We start from the raw sequence: 25419 nt of genomic DNA on the forward strand, positions 1-25419 counted from the left end.
GTGCTTATTGTTGTTGTAATGCTTTGCTTGAGTTTCTCAGCATTCCTTGTTTTCTTTAACTTTTTAGTCATGATGTCTGTTACTGTAAATGCTAAGTGACCAATTCTTCTTTTTTTAAATTCCTTAGATTTACTGATACAAAACACATATGCATTACTTCCTCCTAGGGATGGGCAGCATCAGCCATTACATACATATTTGCTATATTAGAGGGATTGATCATTTTTACATCATTCCCATTTTCATTTAAAACATTATATTGATTGTGTGATTTTTGTGGGGATCTTTACCAATGAAAGATGTTTTGTAGGTCTGTAGAATATGATGTGTAAGCCAGGACGACAATGTTTATTTTACAAGGATATTGTCACATGCACATAACCTTGATATTATAATATTGCGCCTCCTGTAATTTGAAAATTGCAGTAGGCAATGTTGCGATTTGATATAATTTTGATTAATTGCCCTCATGGGTAGATGCTTCTGATTTTTAGGTTGTAGGTACAGGTTGTAATTAGGCTGTTTCTGCCTTCTCAGACAACAAAAGGTAGTTGGACATCTTTTGAATTTTGCATAATTAAGTCTGCAGCAAATGTTCAACGGTAAACCCAATAATAGATGTTGAATCTCTTTTCCTCAAGATTATTCAGCAATAGAGCAACAAAGCACGTGTTTATTTATTAGAAAGTCTGACAGATAATTTGATTTGAAAGACTTTGTCTCAAGCTGAATCTCTTAGTCAACATGATAAGGCTGCATTGGTACAATAAGCAGCCGCTCCTGTATACCAGCAGTAATCCAGGACACTAAATTAGTTGTGAATACGGCGTTCTGAATGCGTAATGTATGTGCCAGTCCATGCTGAGGGCCCCACACAAGGCGACTGTGTGGGCCGTTGTGTGGCCCTGAGAAGAGTGCCTGTCACCAGTGACTGAACGTATTCTTCCTCCATTTCTATGGTGCTAAGATGTTCCTTTCCTCCCCTCCTACTATAGTTCCTGTTTCATATGGGGTTTAAGAGAAGCAAAGGTTAGCTGTGCAGCCGTCACTGATTACGGAGCCGCTCCTCAACTCTGCCACGCATGACACAACAAAGTGGCAGAGCGGTTTTGAAAGGACTCAAGTTGAATTTGCCTTTGTGGTGCTTTAGCATTAGTTGGTCTCATTTGGAAAAACATGGTCTTTTTAAAAGCCAGGGTTGGTAGGCTTGTGACTTCATCGCTTCATTCACATTTCCGCTTCTCAGGCCTGTAATCAACATTTGGCCATTTTTACGGCCTTTGTATGGCACTTGAAGTTTAAACATAAGGAAGAGTTTGATTAGCATGTTTCGTTCAGTGACCCTTATTGTTACTGACTTCTATGAAGGCAAGTGCTGTAATGCTGTTTTGAGGCAACGTCATTGTGATCCATTTAAACACCAACAACTCTCTCGGCTGAAGTAGGTTTTGGGGGTTTTATATTGTATTCCCAATTTAAGTAATTCCATATGAATTCAACCCACTTCTCATTTGTAAAAATGAATTAACCTTTGGCTTTCAAAAACACAATTTCCTATTTAAGAAGTATATCATTCTGCATTCTAATAAGCAGTAATACCAAATGTAATACCTTGTTTGAGGCTACATGCTAATAATCCCACCCATGAAAGGAGACAACAAAACATTCAATGTTTGCAATGCAACTGTCAGTGTAAAATGATCAAAACAACACGGAGGAATGATGAGGGCATGGACTCCAGCTGTTAATAAATCCAGTTATGTGCCTGCCAGTCCTGTTCACAGCAGGACATGTGGAGTTAGGCATGTGGGCCGAATTTAGTCCTTGAAAAAGCTTTCAAGAATGTTTGAAGACTGAAGACAGGTTTCTTATTACAAATAGTAATGTATTTTGACCCCCTAAAGCAAATTCTAGCTTGAGCTGTTTCAAAAATTAGCAATACAGAGTAATATTTTTTTCTTTTCTTTTGCTGCTAAGTTTTTATAGCTATAGTTTCCCCATTGTATTTGTCCTAGTTTTTCCATTTAACATGGCCGTCATTTTGGGGATCACCTCAGCCCACAGTGTTGCGTTTGTTGATCCAGTGGCGTTTGTCCCCGGCTGGAAGTCAGAGAGAGCCTCCCCAGAATTCTCCCGGAGTAAACACGGCCCTATAAATAGAGCTCAGGGAGAAGCAGGCCAACAGCAAAATGACAGGCATCTATACTACAAACCCCAGACTCCCTGCAGCAGAGGCCCAGTGTGCTGTCCCGCACACACAAACACACCCTCTAGACCCCAAAGTCAAAGTCTGTGGGTACGGTTTGCACCCCAGTGCCCCCAGTGCAATCCGTCCCATCTGTCATCTTTGTTTGCCATTATTAGATGTTTCCTTTCATTACACAGTTTTAGGCTCTTGGGACGGCATCTGTCGCTGGTATGCTGCTATTCACAGAGGGAAGGTCATGCTGTGAAAGACGTGTACTACTGACGCAGTTCACTTACTTTGGCTGGTTGTTTACAGGTTTTCTGCCAGTGTACAAGTCCCCTGTGGACGTATTATTTTCATTAAGGATTTTCTTTCTTCTGCTTAATTGATTGTTTTGGAAACATTATGTATATAGTATGTTTGTCCATCAACAGATCAAGAATTTACTAATGGTTTACGTCATGTTTTTAAACAAAAACGCTGATTTTTCTGGCTGCAGTTTCTACAGTGCGCTGCTTTCCTCTGTTTTATACCATTGCACACTGAATATCTTTTTTGGGGATATAACAACACCTAAGCTTGTATTGGGGGAAATACATGTATATGCTTTACCATTTTCTGTCATTTTACAGACTTAACAATTAATAGAGAAAACCGATAATGACAATAATCCAGTTGCAGTCCATGTGAGAGTGCTTTGAGCCAGTTATGTGTGTGAGAGACATACAAGAAAGAAAGAAAGAATACTAAATAAGTAAATATTTGATTTATCTAATTATGCCATTTATTGGCTCTCTTTTTTATCTCTGTGTTTCACCGAGGGGGCAATGTGGACAATGAGATGGCATTCAAACACTCTCACTACCAGTATTGGCTGCTCTGTTTCAACAATGTTCCAAAAAACGTGCATACACACTGAAATTCATCCGTGGCGTTCAGTCGGAAAGTGTGACTTAAACACTGGATTCACATGGTGCCGGAATAATCGAAAAATTTGTTCCTGACTAGAAAAATGAACGGGCCCTGAAGTCGGAACAACAAAAACAACAATTCCCACCCCCAAAAAAGGTAGTCAACCTCGAGGGAAAGGCTGAGTATATTGTAGAAACTGGATGTCAAGGCACCAGCAGTCTAAGCACTTTCCATTATCAGCTGTTGAGATTGTTGAGAACGAGACTTGAGTGCACCAAAAAGCCACAAACCTTTTTAATTAAATTTTTTATTCTACTGTCAAACAATATCCACTTCTCTGCATTTGCATCAGAAAGGAGCGTATCATTGCACAGGGCTGAAAAGCAACACTGGATAAATTTATAAATAGTCAGCTGACTCATCTAGTTGTCCTCTATTTACCCTCCTCTTCCCACTCCAGCGTGATTTACCATGACAACTGAATCGGGCGCAGACTCGGAGGCCAAGCAGCCGCAGGAGAACAAGGAGGCGGAGAAGGGGAAAGCTAAAGCAGCCGCCGAACCCACCTCTCCTCAGAACCACCCGGAGCAGCTTCCCGCCGCCGCCGCCGGACACAGTACCCCGGCCAGGAAAGACCAGGTCAGCCTCTTCGTAATTACAGTCACCCCACAGTTAGTGATGGCTTGATTGCAGCGAAAATCAGTCACCTTTTAAACATACTTTTTCGATATTCTACTAACACTTAAATTACATATCTAAAGGTGTTTTTTATGGTGTAAACACTGTGCGTATCCCTTCAGATTAGCTTGAATTTGAGAAAACATACATGCCATTCATCCCACTCCTGAATGAATTGTGTCTTTGTGTGAAAAATGTAAATGAACAAAATAAAAACTGACAACATCACCCGAGTGTCCTCAGTGGCGTTTATAGCCACGCAACAGATGCATCTGTTGACAAGAGAACTTTTCTTTCAGTCAGTGCTCTATGCTTTAATTTGGGAAAATGGGTTGAGCTGACTATTATCAGCTGACTATTATTCCCAGTCAGCTGATTCGATGGATTCACTTCACACAGCCGTGGGAAGAATGAATAAACAGACCATGAAGAAAACCTCAAGGCGGTTCACAGTTTGAGATCTCCAGTTTAGGTCAATGAAATGAACTTTGATTTGATTTTTCTTGCAGAGATGACAAAACCTTTATTGTCAGTATTTTAAATAGACTCAGGTCCACACTGCATGTTTAACAATGTGGTATTACAAAATCTAAAAAGAAATCAAGAACCACCATGTTGGCAATAGCAGACAGACAGGTTGGTTTAATTCGCTCTCTAGACGATTTCAACTCTCTGTATGGACCTTTTCTCCTCTCCTGGCAGTGAATAATTACAAAAACAGTGCTTTTGTATGCCAAGTCCGCCGGGCGTGGGTACTGATATGGTTCGGTCTTTTGTAGGTCCTCATATCGGAGATATCTACACCAAGAGGCACTGAAGTAATTAACAATGTGCTCAAAGGGGATTTCATTCCTTTTTTATATGTCGTCCTCCCAGTCACCGATGGATGTGTACATGTAACAGATGTGATAAAGTGTATTTTTAACTCTGTTACATACACACATGTAAAAACCATCCGATCGCCGCAGAGTAGCTTCTGAAGGTTTCCACATAACAATTGCTTTAAATCCAGGGTTGGGAACAATGGGCGAAGCCGCATTAGATGAATGGATAAGTAAAAAACCTCCAACTCAGGTTAAAAACTAAAGTGCTTGGCACAAACAATCTATTATCTAATCACTCTGCAGATTGAATTTCCAGTGCTTCTAAACTGCAGTAGGGCGTTCTCAGACTTGAGGCAGATTCCTGCTTAGTCTTTAAGCTTGTAGCTGGTGGTCTTTATTTGACAATTTTGAAAAAGATAAACGTAATTTACAATCATCCGTCAAAAGTCCCCACAGCCAGATGTGAACAGGCTGTAAAAATGTTTGGCCTTTCTTGTGATTTTTCTGCGTGTTTTGAGCACGCTCAGGCTCACAGCCCCACTGACCCTGCAGTGTGGCTTTCATCACGATGTGGAAAAATTGAAGTATGGCAATGAAGAAATGGAGCATGTTGAAAAAAAGTTGAAGTATGGAAATGAAGAAATAGAGCATGCGTTGACACACAAATCATAATGGACTGTAAGAGAGAGCAGCAGAGGCAGGGCGAGGTGATGGATAGATTCATTACGTCCTGGCTGAGCAATGTACAAAATAGAAAGCTGCGCATGGCCGACATGATGATGCATACCCTTGAGACTATACAGCTTTGTGAACATCAGAGACTTTTCCATGCTATGTACACTGAGTTAACTATCTGATTAATGATTATGGTTGTACACATTGCATAATATATAATTATCATTAGAGATGCGCCAATCAATCAACCGATTTTCAGCTTAGTCGACCATGACCAGTCACCAGCCAATCGGTCTCAGATATAGTCACTTCTGTGCTGATCAAATTTACACTCATGTGCTGCATGTCGGTTCACGTCGTGCAGTAACCGACGATTGTCACACACACAGACTGCAGAGGCTTTTAAACGTGACCTGAAAACTCACCTTTTTAAGAAAGCTTACTGCTAAAATATCTTTTATGGGCTCTGCTTTTAAATATATCTTAAAAAAATGTTCTTGTTCTATTCTGCTCTGTAGCACTTTGAGATTGCTCAAATATTAAGTGCAATACAAATACAATGTATTATTATTTTTACACACATACACACACATACGGTAATAATGGTAATCCCTTCAGCAGTTGTTGAAATGTTTCAGTCGGTATCAAAGTGTCCGATCAACCAACCGGCCTCCCTAGAGCCACGAGCATGGCTAAAAAATGTTTTTAAACGTATAATTTACTTCCTTGTGTCCCCTATTAAGTGGAACCATCCTAGTATCTACGTTAAACAGCCCTCATTGTGTCACACAGCGGATGATGGATGATGCTCTGCCATTGTCAGAGCTGTGTGAATTGGCAGGAACAAGGCTGAGAGAAATCACAGCACCCTCGTGTTTCCGCTGAGACACATGCTCAGGCTGAGAGATTTCTCTCATCCAGCAGGGTGCACTTATACACAATCTCAGTAATAAACTGTCAAAGAGCCACTTCAGTCATACTGTATCGGTCACAAATAATCTGTAAAGGTTTTGAATACATAATTTGGTAAATCTTGTAAATTCTAACTAAATCAAATCTAAAATTAGACTTACTTTAATTCTCATGTTCTCAAAAAAGAACTGAAATGTTCTTCTTTGGTTAAGCACTACTTCTAAAGGGGTCTACATGAGCTACATTAGATCGATGCAATGTAATGGATACAGCCTGCAAAACAAGATAAGAAATGTTCATGTTCATATAAATGAACCAGGGCATTAAATCCACTTGGTTCGTAAGTATAAATCAAAAATGTCTCAAAGCCAAAGGCCTCTTTTCCTGCATAAAGTCAGTGAGCAAGGGCTTTATTTTCAGCAAAGTGGAAAATTTGATTTTCTCTATTTAAGACAAAATGGCAGTGCACCTCTAGCGTTCCTCAGTGGGACCAGATTACATTTACACAGGGTCTAAGTCTCCAAATTGAGGTTTTGGACACATGAAAGAACTGGTGGTTTTGTCAAAGACTAACTAACATTAAGGGCAGTTGGGTAAGGAAATGGTGAACAGAAGGTATTTTTTATTTCTGTTTTCTGAACACTTTAAATAAAAAATAAAAAAGTCATTCATACAATGAAATACATGTAGAATCGTCTCAGTGCTTCACTGCGTTTTAACAAATACAACAGAAAAGTCCAATGGAGAAAAGTGGAAAACAACAATTCATCATTCAACTAATTACTGTTTAACAAAACGTGTTTTCTTCCTCTCAGGAGCAGCAGGAGGGGGACCAGCTCTCACACAGATCGTCCACCAGTCGTCTCTCCAGGTCTCCTTTGAAAGGAGTGAAGAAGACGAAGATCATGGAGTGTAAAGTCAGCCTGCTGGATGGCTCCGACTTCACACTCAATGTGGAGGTGAGAGGAAGCGGGTTACTTTTAGTTTGAGGGTAGGAAGTGCTTAAAGGGGAAAAGAGCAGTCGTTGCATTTTTCACTGTTGCGCAGCAGCACTAATGATTTTAATTATGGAAATATCTTTTCAGGGTTTTTGTTCTGTTCATCAATTATGTTGCTATTCTCCCATTAACTGCAGGGTTGTGATTCGATCCTCAGCTCCTCCTGTCCACATGTAGAAGTATCCTAAAGCATGTGCCGCCCATTTAAGAGGGACGATTATGATAAACATTGTAACATGGGCCGGAGGAATGTAACCGATATAAGGCATCAAGCTGAAGCAAAATACATCTTTTTTTTTTTAGGATGAAAATGATTTTAAGTGTTCACTTTTCACATTTTTTGCTTGCTTGATCTGAAGTCTGAAGGCATATTCAGTTATTTACATGGCAAAACTATCAGCACTTTTCTTTGCAAAAATGGTGAAACAGGGTTAATGGAAAAGTTATAATTATTTAGATAAACAAACAACTCATGGAACCATTTAAGCCTGGATTTCAAAACGGAAAAATTATGGTTAACATACGGCCGCAATGTTGATTACTGCATTAATATATTAAAACAAAAGTGTGATCCACAAAGACATTGTCAGAATGCCGTTCGACTTCTGCTGTTTTGACAGCCCTTCTAAGAAGTAAGGATTAAATGGATTTCACTACACATTTACATTTGTATTGTGTCAAATTGCTTTGTGGATTTGGTCTTCCCTCCAAAGCTTCTCTATGTCTTGAGAGAGAGAGAAAATAATTAATACAACGGTTCTTACATGTTTAGTTCTTACTTCAAAGCTCATCCACTATCCAGAAATAAACCCTCTGAGGAAATGAGGGCCAACAATCGGTGGAAAAACACGTGTCTTTGTGTTGTAAATGTGAAGCTTGCAACACGGCCATCCCAGCAGCATGGCTTTTATCCTCATGTGGGAAAAATAAATATGGAAATGGTTGTTTTGTGGAGAGAGGAAATACAGCATGAGTTGGTTGTTAATCATTATTGGTCAGAACGTGAGAGTCGTTGAATGGATTTATTATTGTCTGCCCTGGCCATATCAGCAAAAGGGAGGTATCAAAAGTTAAATGTTTTTAATTTAATTGACCAAGATGGTTATTTTACTAAATCGTGGCAGCCGGTATAAAGCCGTGGTCTTGGTGGATTTCACTGCACATATATGTTTGTCTCAAATTGCTTTGTAAGGCTACTTTTTTTGCCAAAAGCAGCACTATGTAGCCTTAAGTGGAACAATTACTCTGATTGTCTATAGATTTAAGTCTCTGGAGTTCAGAAGTAACCCCACTTATACAAGTAGAGTATTTCTGTTGTAAATGTGAGTGCCTGAGGTTCACAACATAGGAGCTTCTTTCTGCCTTCAAACAGTCATTCTTTCTCTAAGAGCATTATCTATTCAGGAATAAATTTGAATAGTGAATTTATTTGACATTTGACATTTACTTATTTGAGTCCTTCACAATGGAAAGTTTAGCTTTTTCTCAAAGTTCTAAGTCTTTAAATGTTGTACATTCTCAAAATGTGTGCAGGCTGAACAGGGAGTACCAGACGCTCCTCCTCAAATCTCCCTTTGAGCAGATTCCTCCCCACCAGGGGTTTGGATAGAGGGATTAGCTGTCTGTTCTTGTGTTGGTGGTAAGGGGTTCAGACTGTGAAATGAGAGCATTTGTTGGAGGGAATCAGTGTCATTGAGTCCGTGTGTTGGCATCATTACTTGATGTCCCACTGTGGCCAAGGAAGGATTCTTAAGGACGGGGATCTGGAAACTGGGGTCAGACTGGACTGTTGCCCTTGAAACGGTGACAAACAGGGTTTCTGCAGTGCTGATGGGTTACATGCATTTGTTCAGGAAGGTGCACTCACGACCAATTCATATTTCCATGTGCACTTGCATACAATATGCTTAAAGTCATTATCCTTTATCTGAATGTAAAATAAGATAAATGGACTTCACTGGATTAAAACCTGCTTTCACTTAAAAATTAATTGCCAGGTATTTTGAAGGGGAACACAATAATTTTTTCAAATTGTATTTCCATAAAGGTCGGGGACTTGAGAGAGAGATTTAACAACAGACAGCATCAAAATCTGATTGAACAGTCTTTTCTATTCTATAAATTATGATCAGTTGAAAAACTCAAAAAGGGTTATTTTACATCTAGAAGGAATGCAAATGTGAGAAATGACTTTAAGGACAGCCCAAGTGCACGTTCACAAAACCTAATGGGAATAGGTGCTGGATTTTTTTTTTAATTATAAAATTGAAATTCAAAGAATAACTGTACTCTGAAATCAAAGCTCCCTCTGATATCTGAATACAGGTGTTCCTCATGCAATGTCCATTCATGTTTTTATTTTCCCATCTTATGACGATATCTTGACACTCTTGGTAATTACTATTTTACTGGTTATTTTTGCTATATTTAGCCACATAAAACTAAAGGGAGCTGTGATTCCAGTGTGCAGGCACTGCTTGAATTGCAATATAATAGGAACATAATTACATGATAGGAGTGAATAAATGGAGGCCCGCTAAGGACACTTGAGCAAGCCTTTGTACTGTCAGTTTCGCTGCACTCTCTGGATAACTGTTCCATCTGCTTTTGTCATATGGTCGTAACGGATGCATGCGCTTTTTAAAAAAAAAAAAAAAAAAAAACCCACAATATTACAAAATCAAGCTCCCAGATGAGGCAGTGGCCATGCTGGAGGCATGAGTCACTCCTGGATGATGTTGGTATTGGGACAATACTCGCAACACGAAGACCCTGACTGAAAAGGTTTCTTTAAAAAAAAAAATATTAATCAAGTAAAATTACTAAACTAATTACTTGTTTGCTTACCAGATGAGTTGTCATAGCAACATGTAAGGCACAATCATGACGTGTCGGAGTGCTTTCCTGAAAAAACTGTTGCATGAACGAGTCCTGAGGCTGAAACCCAGCCGACATGAGATAGGTCAGTTTATGGTGTGTGTGTGTGTGTGTGTGTGTGTGTGGCAATGTGATACAATTGAGGTCAGAGGATTCCCGGGTAATTGCCAGGCAGTCTTCCTCCTCTTCCTCCTCCCAATCCTATTTGAAACTGGTCCAGAATGTCAGGATTTGACACTTTTATCCCCCTGACCTTGTAGTTTTCCAAGGCTCAACTCCATTTCAATTTCCTGTCAGAAAGATGTCTGCACTAATCGTGTCCGATCCTTTTCTGTGACACAGAGCTGCTGCACCGCCCCTACCTCTCTTCAGACGGTGTTACGTCCCACTTCTCACTGTGTTGTTGTTCCAAATCACAGGCATATTTTTGAATAGCATTTTTTACTATTTATTTCAAATTAGTTGTAAAAAATTGTTAGTTTTAGCCCTACTTTTAATTCATGGTTGGGTGATGCAACTTTATCTAAAATCTGTGAATCTCCAAACTCACTGCAGCTACTGCTGTTGTTTGCTTTTTAAATTTAATCTTGAATATGATCAAGATTGATGATTCTTTTCTTATTTGAGATCAAATTTCCTTCCAATTTCCTTCTGCTCGCATTCTCGTGAACAACCCTCGGGAAGACGGAACAGAAGCCGTGTGCTTGTGCATGTGCGTGCGTGTGCGTGCGTGTGCGTGCGTGTGCGTGCGTGCGTGTGTGTGTCAGTAGAACCAAAGTGTTGCGCTGAGAATCCACTGTCACAGCAGGGCAGCAATAGTCTGTCACGACGGCTAATTCCCTCAGAGATGTTCTGGCAGGATTAACTCTCTGCCACCAGCGGCTTTAATGGCTCCGTTATAAATCACGCAGAGACACTACAGAGTTCTCATCATAAAAAGGACCAGTGTATGCTTCAAGTGATGAAAGAGTGTGGGTGGATGGTGGAATAAATGTACCATATATGTTGTGGATTACTTCTACATACCAGCCAGATATGTGTTTATTTCTATCTGGCATGGGCTACATTTGACATAGCAATTTGAAAGAAGGTCTAGAATAAGCAGGCAGTGGTTTTCAATAAATCCAGCCGTGAGGAGCTGCCTTTTAACTCGGGCCTTTTAAAATATCTCATGTGAGCTGGCCAAATGAATCTGTGAAGTTCAACTGCCTCCAGCGGGGAAGACGGCAGCGCTCCAGCCATTGACATCCGGCACTCAGCTAGAGACATACAATTGATTAGTTTTAAGCGTTCACATTGCTGATGTTCACCTTCAGCTCAGGAATTTTAAGGTGTATTTATACTACCATGCTTTTTATAGAAGGAATCGATCTATAGTGGTCCAGTTAGTCAAATGTTGCTGCAATACCTTCGAGGGTTAACTCCTACAGGAGGGGCTGTGTGATGCAGCAGATGAATGTGCTGCATCATCATGCTGTTTTTATCATTGAAAGTTTTGATTTCATATTTTTGTTTTCTGAAAAATTATTAGGTTTTGTTCAACTATATCAGGATAATAAATCCAATGACATCTTTAGATAGCAGATCATTGTTGTGTTAAAGATGTGACGATGACTGCCAGTGTATCCTTTGTTAAATATGTTTATCTTGTGTTTTTTTTTCTCCCAGAAACGAGCAAAGGGCCAAGTGCTCTTTGATAAAATATGTGACCACCTCAATCTACTGGAGAAGGACTACTACGGCATCACATGCAGAGATGTAGAGAATCAGAAGGTAAAATAAAATCTGTAATTTAATCATCAGTTTTTGTGAAATTGTTACTTTTACAGTAAGAGTTGTATAATAAAAGTAAGGTCATGGAAGAGTCAAATATGCTAAAGGACATTGAATAACGTGTAAGCTTTTAAAAAGTCCATTTATAAAAGTGCACTTGAGGAAGCAATTGAAGAGAAACATCTTGTTATTATTAATTTGTTAGTAAATGTGTCACGACAAATACGTTCATCTGTGGTTGTCTGTTGCAGAATTGGCTAGACCCTTCCAAGGAGCTAAAGAAGCAGATCAGGAGTAAGTCTAGTAATCTAATAAAGCCGCTTGAGTGTTTAGTGTTGTATGCAATTGTACAATGCTGCTTTGATAATTCAATGTTCTTTCTACTTCTCAGCCGGTCCCTGGAACTTTGCTTTCAACGTCAAGTTTTACCCTCCAGACCCCTCCCAGCTGACTGAGGATATCACAAGGTGAGTCAGCAGCTAATCTAGAATTGATGATGAGTATGTGATTGCTATTTTCTGTTCATCCTAATTCTTTTAAGTTGACTTTGAGTTTCATTGGTATTTATGTATTTGAATGCCTGAACATGTATCTTAATAAGGAGAACATAAGACCATGTAGATCATTGTATATTTTAGTTTAAACTGAAGGTTTACAAAGAATATCCAAACAAGTTGTATTCTGTAACAAAAACCTAATAAACTGTTTATTGGCCTCTTCTTCCTCTCTCAGGTACTACCTTTGTCAGCAGCTGAGAGATGACGTGGTTTCAGGCCGTCTGCCCTGCTCCTTTGCCACCCACACGGTGCTGGGCTCCTACACAGTGCAGTCTGAACTGGGAGACTACGACCCAGAGGAATTAGGCAGCGACTACATCAGCGAACTGCGCTTCGCTCCAAACCAAACCAAAGAGCTCGAGGAGAAAGTCATGGAACTCCATAAGACCTACAAGTTAGTCTCGGCATCATTTCCGCAACTCTTTTTATGCTGAGCTTGAACTGCTTGGTGTAACTTTCGATCAAGAATGTTCTCTTCAGTTATGCACTGTGCTGCCTCTGCAAAAAGAATGGATATTAGACATAATTCAACATTTCTAAAGGTTACTGATGTGAGAAAGATAATAATAGAAGGCAAATTCAGATGAGCATATCAACATTAGTATTATTTTTATATGTATGTATGTATATGTATATATATATATATATATATATATATATATATATATATATATATATATATATATGAATGATGGATATCCAAAATCTGAGACAATGTCTAGTATCATGACATCAATAAATAGGTTTTTAGGGCCTTTTAAACCCTGAATCTGAGAACCCCAAGCCAGTTAGAGAAAGTGAATGATTACAGCCTGGAATAATACTCTGAAATGCAGCATGTCTCCAGACATTAGATTCATTTTTTCCTATAAATGGATATAGCTGGGGTTTTTTTTTTTATCTGAGCCATTCGTTGTTCCTGTCTTACAATTATTTGATGCAGTCCTGCGTAGCCTACTGGATGGAGCAAGGCAATAGATTAATGTCTCTAAAGACCCATCTCTGCTAAAAATGGTTACACTCATGCTGCTCTGTTGCACTTCAGTTAAAAGCATCCATAAAAACGACCATTTTCCAAAAGCTTTTATGCAATAAAACTGAATTATCCCTGTTTTAGATCTTATTGGTCTCTTATCTCTCAAGTGTTACACATTCACATTGTTCAGAGAGCTTCAAATTGCTTTGCTATACTTGCTCTTGTTTGACCTTGTCTGACCTGTTCTGCTCTGTATCAGGGGGATGACACCAGCGGAAGCAGAGATACACTTCCTGGAAAATGCCAAGAAGCTGTCCATGTACGGCGTGGACCTCCACCACGCTAAGGTAACGAGTCACGACAGACTTTGTTTCTCAAGGTCAAACTAAATATATAATGAAAATGAACAATGATTTGGAGATGGCTCATCAGAGCTGTAGATGTCAAGTTTTTGTTTTCCACATTGATAATATCATATTGGGAAATCTTTTTTTTCTTCTTTTACTGAAGTTGTTACTTCCTTTCACAAGTTAGCCAGGGAACTGATTTAAGTGGTTCGTAAAAATGTAATGTATCTGCAATGAAATTGATATACATGTTTGTGTTCAACATTTAGGGAGTTACACTTGTTCACTTTATTGCTGAGTTATTGTGAAGATTGATGCCACTCTGTACTTTAAATAGGAAGCTACAGTTAAGTGAGTCTGTTCGCTTAGATTTGCACAAAGAAGGGGTAAACTTCTTTCCTAGCTCTGTCCAAAGCGAACAAAACCCAACTACCAGAACCTCTAAAGCTCACTCATTAACTTTCTTTTACATTTGGACACCGGCAGGCTAGCTCTTCCCCCTTGTTTCTCGTCTTTGTGCAAAGCTAACTAGCTGCTCGTGGTGGCTTCATGATTACAGTACAGACATGAAATCGTTCTTTCAATCTTACTCTCTGCAAGGATGTGAATTTATTTTATGTAACGTTTATTTACCAACATGTTGAACTATTATTTTAAGTTATACACTAGAATGGCACTCATGACTCCAGTAATATTAGTTGTTTCCAAGAAGCGTTAAAGGGATAATTCAGATAATTTGAAGTGGGGCTGTCTATACTCGCTGCATCACATACAGTGAATAACAGTCCTCCGCAGTTTGGAGAAAGCTCGGGAACAAAGCAATGTTCTGCTAAGGACGGGGGCAGACGCAAAACTTATTTTTACCACCTAAAAAAAAAAAGGCCCACCAAAGAAAATTAATATCAGTGTATTTTTTTGATGGGGAACTGAACTGAAAGTGAAACTTGTCAGTGGGGGTTGTGGCCATGAAGAGAGCATAAATAAATTCAGTTTCAGATCCCCGTCAGGCTTCAAGACACTTAAACTGATATTTATTTTTTATTTTTTTGTCTTTCATTTCTGTGGCTAGAATGCGTTTGGCGGCCCCTGTCCACAGCAGTACATTGCTTTGCTTCTGTATTGTAATCCAAACCATGTATTTTAGGAAGTGTGCAAGTGATATGTTAAACATAAATGTTTCCTTTTATGCAAGATGAAACTAACACATTCCACTCACGCAGTCAAAAGTGACGCTTGCCTCCACAACACCGCTGCTTCAAAAACATGCCGGCTGCCACAGTAACGCCTCAGTTTAACATGCCTCTGTTGCGCTGACTGACTGACACCATGTCAATGCTGCCTCTGTGGATTTGCGGGGCTGAAGGGGTCTGGAGCCCAGCTTGACTTGAATGATTTTTTTTCTTTTTGACCATTTCCGCCGGCCAGATGGGATCGAACACGTCATTAGAACACAGGCAGTAAAGAGAGAGCTGCAGGACCGCTGTCTTCATAAAAGAACATTACAGTCATCAGTCTTGATATGAATTCGTTATCAAAAGTGCTTTGAAGGTCAGAATGGATATAGATATGAGCGATGGAGAGGATATTGCCTTCACAGATTTAGATCAGAATAGAGGAGATGACAGATGAGGAAGCGGCCTTGATCAAACTGAGTAGACATCAATGCTAACTGTTTGATATGTGAGTCAGTTTTATATACACAAGAAAAATATGTACATATCAGACCAGCATCCCTATTTTGTTTTCTCTCCTCTCTCATTAAATGCAAAGTTGGTAGGGAGTCTCTATGAATGCTTGGCTCCAGCTGAGGGAGAGGTAAGAGGCTGCATCTCATGTGCTTACCTGCGTGTGTTTTGGTTTCTACTTGTGCATGGTTACATCCAAAGTTGTCATTTCAACATCCCACTCAGACCGATTGTTCCTGCTTTGGACCGACGCTTCCCTCTCACAAGCCATCATTGGTTTCACCTGCTCATCTCGTGCTTTGTGCAGTGAAGAGCATCATTTTGTGCTTCATTCACCATTTCCCAAATCTTCACCATTGCTTAAGCCATTCAGTGCCTTTTTATCCATCTTTATATAATGTAACCACAGCCTGCATAGAGAAGATACGAGTACCATATGCCTGATTCCACTCTCCACTTGCCTGCTTTACCCTGTTTTTATCACAAACTTGGCTCTGTTAAATTCTACTTTACCCTGCTGTGCACTGGCTCCTGGACCTCTTGTATATCCTGTAGAGTTAATGGAAGCTTAAGTTGTGTAGAACACAAAATGAAGAGCAATGTTGTGGTCAATGGCTTCATCTTTGAGATTGCCAGGAATACTTTGTGACCAAAGTGACAGATTGTGAAGGAATTTCATTGAAGTAATTTTCTTTTTTTTTCCTGCCATTTCTTGGTGTGTGTTGTTTCAGGACTCTGAGGGAGTGGAGATCATGTTGGGAGTTTGTTCAAGTGGCCTGCTCATCTACAGAGACAGGTTGCGAATTAACCGGTTTGCTTGGCCCAAAATCCTAAAGATCTCCTACAAGAGGAACAACTTTTACATCAAAATCCGGCCCGGCGAGGTGAGAACAAAAACAAGCATTGAAAATAACTCTTATTTATATGGATTAGCGGAGCTGGTGGATAATCATGGCATTTATTCAAGGTGTCTGCTGTACAGCCTGATCCACCTCCAGTCTTTGTTTGAGCTTTGTTTGAGCTTACACTTTGCCTCTATTTCAGCAGAATGTTACAGGTGCACCAAACCTCTGAAAGTTGCTTCTGAAGTTTTTTAATTTCTGTCCTTCACTTTCTGGACCCAACATAAACAGACTTGACTGATATTTTATAAAGGAAATACTGTGATGCTGCATATTTTATATAAATTGTTTTAGATTTGCTATGTGGGCGCTGCAGAGCTGTTTTAATGTAGGATATATGAATATTGAATTTGGATATAGATATGAAAAGGGGTGGTTTTAAGATCTGTAGCAAAAGTACTGGGACACTGGCTCGCTATTTATATAAGCAGTTACTTTTTTGCATGTAAACAACATGTTAGCATTTAACATAGAAACAGGCTTCAGTGTAGTATGGAGTGAATCTCACCACAGTGTTTTCTCCCTGTTGCAGTTTGAGCAGTTTGAAAGCACAATTGGTTTCAAGCTTCCAAATCATCGCGCTGCCAAAAGGCTGTGGAAGGTCTGTGTCGAGCACCACACCTTCTTCAGGTAAGAAACAGAGAACTGTTGACTATTTCCCTAACTGAGATGTGTTTTTTTTGTCCTGTTCTGGTATCAGGTACTGGTCACTGGCAGTAATTAATGATTCAAAAACGGCAAAAAAAAATTGCACAACATGCTTCGTTGTTGATTGGTCACGGTCATGCCACTGCTGTAAACACAAGTTTACTGATAATCATCTGGGAGGATGTCTTTGTTGTGAAATAGAAGCACTGCTCATAGTGTCTGTAATTGTTGCCATTTGGACAACATGTGAAGTTGCTTTGTGCTGCTTTAAGCAAAAATTAGTCTCTTGGGTTCTTTTGAGTAGCGAGCCAAGCCCGAGGGCCCTCTGGAGACTATTCAAATGAGTAGGAGTACCAATGTTTTGCAGTGCATAGCTTGAACTGTATTATTTCTGTTTTGATTAATGTGAATGTTTGTAACTTCTGACAGGCTCATATCCCCTGAGTCTCAACCGAAGAAGTTTCTGAGCCTCGGCTCCAAGTTTCGCTACAGCGGCAGAACGCAGGCTCAGACCCGCAGGGCCAGCTCCATGATCATCAGACCTGCTCCGCTCTTCGAGCGCTCCACCAGCAAACGCTACAACATGTCCCTCAGCTTAGATGGAGGTGAGGAGCAGTTTTGATAAATGGCCGACTAAAGTGCCAAGTGGAAATTTTCAGATTGTTTTCTGAAATTGTATGTCTCTAAAAAAATGCTGCTGCTCCTTTCTGTGTAAGAAGAAAAAAAATAAAGACAAATTAGTTTTTTATTTCTTTAAAAAGAAAGAAGAATGTGCTTTGCACCTGAAAGCTTGTAAAGATCAAATGTCTGGAACAATGCAATGCAGTGACAATGGGTATTTGACAACAATGTGCAGGAGCAAATCAAACTCTTTATTCCACTGCTCACACTTTTCCCTGGCATTAAAATAGGGATAGGTATCCATACAACGTAAAACGTTTAAACATAGTTATCCATAAAACGTCTCTGGTTCCAGTCCGTCACATCCAGCTTTGTCTTCTTGTCCTCAAGCTCCCATTATGGAGAACCATGAGACTCTCATGAAGGACAGTGCCGCTGATGGGGCAGCAAAAATCATCACCAAGGGAGACATTATCACCACGGTAACGACAGAGAAGAAGGCAGAGGAAGAGAAGGCGGAGCAGGATGACGCTCAGACCGACGCTGTTGAGACGCAGGAGCCGACTGCCACAACACCGCTCAGATATGACACAAAGGTAAACTGCTTTTTAACCGGTTCAGTCAGAGCTGCATTTACTTTGGATAAAGGAACTTTCTAGAGGGTTTAATTGTGTTTGTATTTGGTTCAAAGAGTGATGATGAGGGAATGTATGCAAATATGCTATCAGGTTGTCAAAGAAACGGATGATGTTTAAAGCTGCTGTGATTTTGATCTTTTAAAGTCATTTTTTGAGGGTTTTTTTTGTTTGTTATTTTACTTTTTAAAGGCTGATGAAAATTTCCCAGTTGCTTTCAGCTTAACCCACTGCAGCAGACAAGGCCTAAGTGCTTCTTCTCATCTTGTGTGCGCTTTACTAATTAGCTTTTCTTTTCTTGTCCTTCCTTTGACCCCACACTGTACTCGTGTGTGTGTGTGTGTGTGTGTGTGTCTGCTCATGCGTATTCGCCCCCTTCGCACATCTCCATTTATACACTCTCGTCATTGACATTTCCCTCCATCAGTGCTCCTCCCATGTGTACACAACTGACCCCCTCCGCTCTGAGCTCTCGCTCCCCTCATCTCCTGTTTCATCACCTAAAGTACGGCGGAGGCGCAGGGAGAACATGCGTAAACGGGCCTCGTCTGTCAGTCCAGCCAAGAGCAACGATGGGTGCCGCCGCCGGCAAGCCCTCGCCGACCGCAAGGCAGCCCTGCTGGACGAGCAGGTGCTGCTGCTCTCGGCCCGCAAGCAGAGGCTGGAGCAGGGCAAGAGCCGCGGCGGCACGCTCTTCTCCTTCTCCCTGCACCTGCCCGATATGTCCGCCTTGCTGGATGAGGACGGCTACATCTCCTTTCCCGATATGTCGGAGATGCGCTTCCTCCCTATGTGCGCGCAGAACTTCCTGCCGATTAAGTCACCGTCACTCATCCCCTGCTTCCTCTTCATTTTCTTCTTCCTGCTATCCACCTCCTTCTCCGTCCCTTACGCCCTCACCCTCTCTTTTCCCCTGGCGCTGTGCCTCTGCTACCTGGAGCCCAAGGCAGCCTCCCTGACCGCTTCCATAGCCCAGGGCTACCATGACCATGACAGTTCAGAGGAAGAGGAGGTGTGTGTGCGTACGTCTGTATGTTCCAGTACCCGCCTCTGGCTTGGATTGATAGTTCATTACAACAGTTAACCCCTATTATCCTGCCCTGTATCCCGCTCTGCTGTTTCACCAGTTCAGAGCCGACCTGGAGACTGTGTCTGTCCCAGTGTCTGTCAGTTCTCCTACTTTCAGAACCTCATCTCTGCCCGGTCACACTCATCCTGTAGTCTACATCCTCATCGGCATCACACAGAGATGAACCTGCAAGTCCCGGGAGGGCACTTTTTCATGACACGTGGGGGGCGGCACGACCACTTAAAAAAAAAATTAATAAAAAATCATCTGGGCCGTGAAGCGGTTTCCCAATATCTATCATATCACTGTGTCCCCCCCCCCCCCCCCCCCCCCTGCGGCTGTTTGCTGGGGGGTGAGGGGGGGCTGCCGGCTGCGGGTCGTGTGTGTGGGTGCGGCGGCGCGCGGGGGGGCGCGGGGATGCGCTGTGGGCTATGGAGCCGTACTCTAATGCAGTGGTACCCAACCTTTTTTGAGCCACGGAGCGGTTTTGTGTCAGACAATATTTTCACGGACCGGCCTTCACGGTGTAGACGAAAAATGTGACGTAATAAATATAACGTAATACGACCGGCATAAATACAATTATAAAGTGCATAAAGATACAACTCACCATGACGCTGCATTAGTGGAGCCCTGAGCTTGTTTCTCTGCTACGAGCCGGTCCGTCTCGGGGTGACGGGAGAAAAAGACCGACCCCCGACGTCTGTTGTTTATGTCCAGTCTACTGACTCTACTCCGTACCTTAAACCTTTCTATGCAATCTGTCACTTCATTAAAACCTGCTTCACAAAGACAGGATGTTGAAATGGAGGCAGGGTTTCAGAGCTTTTTTGGCGATCTCAGTAACTCTGCCTTGATTTCAATCCAGAACACAGAGTTGTAACGGACTTTTAAGTTTCACTTTTGGGGTAACGTATGGAACCTCTTGACATGTGTCAAGAGGTTACGTTTGAGGCTACGCACAGACGAATGTATCCGGTTTTTTTTTCAAAATAAAATATTTTTCTGACTTTTTAATAAAAAAAAAATTTAACCCGGCCGGGGGGGTGGGGCGCTCAGAGGGGGGGTCTCGCCCGGGGCGTAATTACATGTGGAACCGCCACTGGGTGTAGACACAAACATTGGAGACTTTTTACTCGCATCAGCCTAAATTTTGTCATCTTCTTGAGACACTAACAACATATATCCATTAGCTTTAATGAGATTTTAGACTGCGTGTTCATTATTGAAAATGATGATTTGAAGAACTCCCCTATCTTCATTTTGTCACCAATACTACGAAATATCATATTCTAAAGAATAGCTTTGTGCCTAACCCATCTCAGTGTTATCACCCACATTCATGGTATCACAGTGTAGAAAGTGACTGCTACAAAATCAACAACCGCTGCATGGAAGCACTATGAACTCATGAGTCAAGCAAAGCAGCACAAAGTAGAATGAATGATTTCAATTTGAACTGCTGAAAAGGGCTAAAAGCAGCTGACTGTAGAGTGCAAAGCTGTTGTTTCCTCCTCAAGCAACACCTTTTTGAATCACAGATGTACTGTAAACCATGCTGTGTTGAAGAGAGACTGTTAAATGCATCCAGATCACCTTTAGTGTCAACATGCATGGAGAGGAGGGAGGAGGGCCTGAAAGTCAGGTTGCTGTTCGTCATATCAATTTTTTACTATCCAACACAAAGCAAATATTTCACCCACATATGTATACCAGGATTCAGGCATGTCCAAATCCAGAACAAATTTGATGTAACACTTAAATGTCAAAGTGACTGACCGAAGGTTTTACCTTCCTCTGAGTCTGTTTTGCTTGCTTACTTTTCATTTGCTTTTTTTATTTCTGTTTTTCTTTTCCCAACCTTATCTGCAGTGTTGTCTGATAATGTGTAGCTTACAGTAACAAGCAGTGCATTTCCATTTGTTCCATTTGTGGTTATGAAAAATCTCTGACGATAAATGCATTTTCAAGGGTTTTACAAGTTGGGTTCTTGTTGTTTTCTTGCTTGCCACTCGGAACGGTTCTGGTCTGTTTGCGAAAGCAGACTGACAGCGAACAAACTGACTTTGCCTTTGATGGAGAGATGACCGCCACAGAGGTTTGTACATCAGGGAAAGATGTCATCTTAAAGGCATGAAAAAGGGAACTAAAGTAATGTTGAATCATCGATGTCATGCCCATTGAAACATTTAGTTTCAGAATTTGTGTTTGAAGTTCTGCATGCAACACATGCATTGCATCTTGTTATGCCCATTTAGTTATCGTTTCTTCCCCTTTTGTTTATGTATTGTTCACACACGTTCTGTGTGTATCATTGTGTCTTTTCCACCAACTGCCTTATAATAGTCATGATGGCCCTTTCACTTTGTCTCTCTACAACTAAACCTTGCCCCTTAACACTGCTACACCTTTCAAGCTTCAGTTTTCTTGTGAGAATCTTATGAGAGGCTTAGACTTTTAGTATGATACTGTTACTATTATTAACATGTTTCTGAGACTAAAGCGGCATGTACCAGGAAATCGGCATACTTACAAGTACAGGGCGACTGTGGCTCAGTGGTTAGCGTGCCCGTCTTTCAATCGGAGGGTTGGTGGTTCTAGCCCCGGCCCCACTAGTCCTTGTCGTTGTGTCCTTGAGCAAGACACTTAACCCCTAATTGCTCCCCGTTGCTGTGTCTACGGTGTATAGAGCAAAAATGTAAGTCGCTTTGGATAAAAGCGTCAGCTAAATGTAAAAGGAAAACCCTTGGATCAGACTAATTTCATTCTAACACAGGTTAACCTGTTTAACCACTTATCTTACATACTTGTTTGTATTTTTTTAAAGTTTGTTTTCACTTTAAAATGTAACAGTAAAGGTTCATAGACTGAGAAGGTTATTTCAAACCCAACAGTATCTCTGAGTTGGGTTCCAGGTAACTTGCCCAAATAACATTTCCCTAAAATCCAATAGCAATGAGGCATCCATACAGTAAAAAAATGAAAATATATAGTACATAGCGTTATACAGTTGTTTTTTGTGGATTGTCAACCCCCAACCTAATATAGTTTGTTACTGGTGTGCTCCTTGACTGTAGGTAGTAAGCTAATTAGCTGCACATGCTAGCGGTTGCAAAGAAATGCATTGTCCAATACATTCCTTACACTTCTGGGCTTTATTTTAACTCTGTGCACACCACCTCAAGAGAGAAATATGAAACTAAACAGGCCTGCCATGCCTAGTTATGGTTACTAAGGCTCTGATTGGACAAATGCTGTTTGGGGGACGGGTTCAGTTAAGGCTAAATTTCTGTCACATTTACATTTTAAATTCAACCGCCATCTTTATGTCTCTCGTATGTTTCTGCTTGCCACTCCTTGTTGCTCACGTTCTCTTTCCCCATCACCTGATTCACCCCAGTGCGGTTCTTCTTGTTTTAATGACCCCTTTCCTCCTTGTCTCACGCTCTCTGTCCTCCCCTCTTTACTTGCTGTCAGTCGGAGGCGGATGACGACTCTGAGATGCAGACTCAGGTACACTGGGCTCGCTTCAGCCCCGCTCAGTGCATCGCACCACCAGCGCCGTTGGATGCACTGAGCTGCTTTTGTCTCTTTGTGCTGTCTCTCCCCCTTGGCTTGCCTGCCGCCGCTTCTGTTTACATGCACACTATCAGACCACACACCAGACTGACATTCACTCTTGCCTAAATTCACTTCACAGACTTCTGCTGCAAAGCTGTGGCTGCTTCTAAATACATCCTTCCAGCTCACTTTCAAGTGCTATTCTTTGTAAATGGTGGAGTCATGTTTCTTTTCCTATTGCTGCAACCAATAGTCAGATTTCACAGTTTTCAAGGTTTTTGTTTTTTATAGTGAGTTGACTTATACCATTGGGTCATTTACAGCTATATAGTAGAAAACAAAGCTCCCAATATCTCCCAAAAGGAGTCTAAATGCAACATAGCACCTTTTTAACTACAATGCATCTCCCCTCTCTTTGTCTTTACAGTATAGTTTCATAAGGCGAGTAAAAGGAGAAAACGTTTTTATCAAGCATAGTAATCTGATGCTAGAGGTTGGTAAGAAAACGACGCATGAACGAAATATGCATGCAGGGACTTTTTGTATGAACTGATAACAAAACGTACCGGTAACTCTGCCAGTGTTGTATTCGGGTTTCTGTGTGAATTAGAGCCATTACAATTTTATCTGACAGATTTGTTTTGCAGTGAGCATCCAAATACATTTTTGTGACGGATAAAGCAACACAAATGAAACTGAATTAAGTCGGTTGTTGTGGATGTGTTAACTTCTAATCAGATTTGGGAGTGCTGTGCTTAACTAAACCTGTAAAACTCAATCTCTGAATCTTTGCATGAATATCATTTATTTTCATTGAATTAAGCTCGTCCTAAATGCTCTTTTTAGCATTTAAGTACAAGCTGCTACTCTCTTAGTGACAGCTGCAATGTGAGTGGACATTTTGCCGTTTTTGTTTTGCTGTTTGTGCGAGCTGTTGCACAGTAGCCAGCAGTGAAAAATATACAATGAAGCTTATAATGCAGTTGATTTTAAGTCTGCATTGGTTGATTCCAGACCTTTTCAGAACTGCATTTAAGGGTTCCCAAAGGTTATTTTTTGTGGGTAATTCATTGGATGTGCAAGCTACCGTTGCGTACATAAAGCATGGCCGTCGTTCCCTCCGCGCTGCTCCTGGCCTCACCTCCTTGTATCATGGTTGACCGGCTACTGTAGGACACCTCGCCTCCGGAAGAGATGGTCAAACACCAGGCCAACATCAGTGAACTGAAGCGCTCCTTCCTGGAGACGGGCGAGAGCACGCCAGGCATGACGGAATGGGAGAAGAGGCTCTCCTCGTCCCCTGCGCGCTCGCCCAAAGTGGAAGAAGCACCAATGATAGAGCCACTGGAGCTGCAGGATGTAAGCTGCAGTCCTCAGCTGTGTGGGTGTGTGTGTGTGGGTGTAGGTGTGTGTGTGTGTGTGTGTGTGTGTGTTTGTGTTTGTGTGTGTGTGTGTGGTGACATCATCGAAGAGATTTTTGAACAAACAAAGACGTCAATCTGAAGAGTGTTTGAGTCATAGTACAGTAAATTCAATAACCATAAAAAGTCTGGTGCAGGACATTCATGTGACAATTAGCTCTAATGAATATTCTTTTTATTATATTCTTCGCCATTATCGCCGTATGTCTCCACTATATCTCAGCAGCAGCTGATAATAAACGTATTAATTTGTCGCTGTAATGGATGGTGCCGTCTTTAATCAGGAATACGACTGTTGTGCTCATTGACATTACTTGCTGGAATTAGGAGCAGTTTCATCCTTTTCCTGTGTTGTTACATTATCTGAATGGACTCACGCAGGACAAATGAGCAGCTCTAAAGTCTCTGAGGACTAATCACTGACATCAATGTGACTGAAATGAAAAGCAGCAGATTCACTGAAACGGCTTTGGGATCTAGATCGTGTCCGTTTCAACATGTCCTATCTTGTTTGTCTCAATCTCTGACCTTTTTTATTCATTTATTTTTTCATTTGTTTCCTTCTTTAGACTAAAGACGAGCAGCCTGCAGGAGAAGAGCCAAGCGAGGAGGTAGAACCTAAAGCCACTGAGGTAAACGGCTTTCTCTGTTTTTTGTTTTTTCGTGAGTGTGTTTTGGGATTTGCCCTTTTGTTTCTATGCCGTTCCAGACGAATCTGGACACTGGTTGTTAGTTTTGGGCTCATACTACTTCACATGTACAATTGCTTCACTTTGTTTCCCTTATCTGTCCTTTCTCTATCACTATGACATTTTAATTTAAGCTTGAAAAGCCCAAACATAGCCTTTTTGGAATATGATTCAAGCCTTTTAAAAATGTATATCCAATAAGAATCAAATTAACTTTATTATCCAAAAGAGGAAATTCATTTTGTGCGGGGGTTACAACAATACAAAAAGTAATATTACAGAAAACATTAAAACAGAACTTCCCTTTCATGACTCTGTAAGAGATAATACTACCACAAATGTGCAGAGAAACTACCGTAGGTAAAAAAACAAGATCCAAACAGTGCATCTTTGTCCAAGTATTTATGGAGCTCAGTTTTTGTATGTGTCATCTCTTTATCAATAGTCTCTTGAGCTTATTGTCGCCGTCTT

General features: G+C 41.0%; 1 protein-coding gene across 1 annotated transcript in view; it reads left to right on the forward strand.

Annotated features, from left to right (window-relative positions):
• Positions 1-3674: 3674 nt before the first annotated feature.
• Positions 3675-25419, forward strand: part of epb41l3b (erythrocyte membrane protein band 4.1-like 3b) — a 30883-nt gene continuing 9138 nt past the window's right edge. The window contains exons 1-18 of the mRNA XM_079224237.1: positions 3675-3739; positions 7005-7148; positions 11733-11837; positions 12089-12131; positions 12229-12304; positions 12570-12788; positions 13630-13717; positions 15488-15532; positions 16134-16286; positions 16837-16934; positions 17382-17557; positions 17964-18169; positions 18636-19220; positions 21322-21375; positions 22755-22790; positions 23266-23331; positions 24012-24197; positions 24829-24891. Coding sequence (XP_079080363.1) covers positions 7095-7148; positions 11733-11837; positions 12089-12131; positions 12229-12304; positions 12570-12788; positions 13630-13717; positions 15488-15532; positions 16134-16286; positions 16837-16934; positions 17382-17557; positions 17964-18169; positions 18636-19220; positions 21322-21375; positions 22755-22790; positions 23266-23331; positions 24012-24197; positions 24829-24891 — 2253 coding nt within the window. The 5' untranslated portion in view covers positions 3675-3739; positions 7005-7094. The remainder of the gene's footprint in view (positions 3740-7004; positions 7149-11732; positions 11838-12088; positions 12132-12228; positions 12305-12569; positions 12789-13629; positions 13718-15487; positions 15533-16133; positions 16287-16836; positions 16935-17381; positions 17558-17963; positions 18170-18635; positions 19221-21321; positions 21376-22754; positions 22791-23265; positions 23332-24011; positions 24198-24828; positions 24892-25419) is intronic.

Source organism: Taurulus bubalis, assembly GCF_910589615.1.
Source record: "Taurulus bubalis genome assembly, chromosome: 1".
Taxonomy (NCBI): Eukaryota; Metazoa; Chordata; class Actinopteri; order Perciformes; family Cottidae; genus Taurulus; species Taurulus bubalis.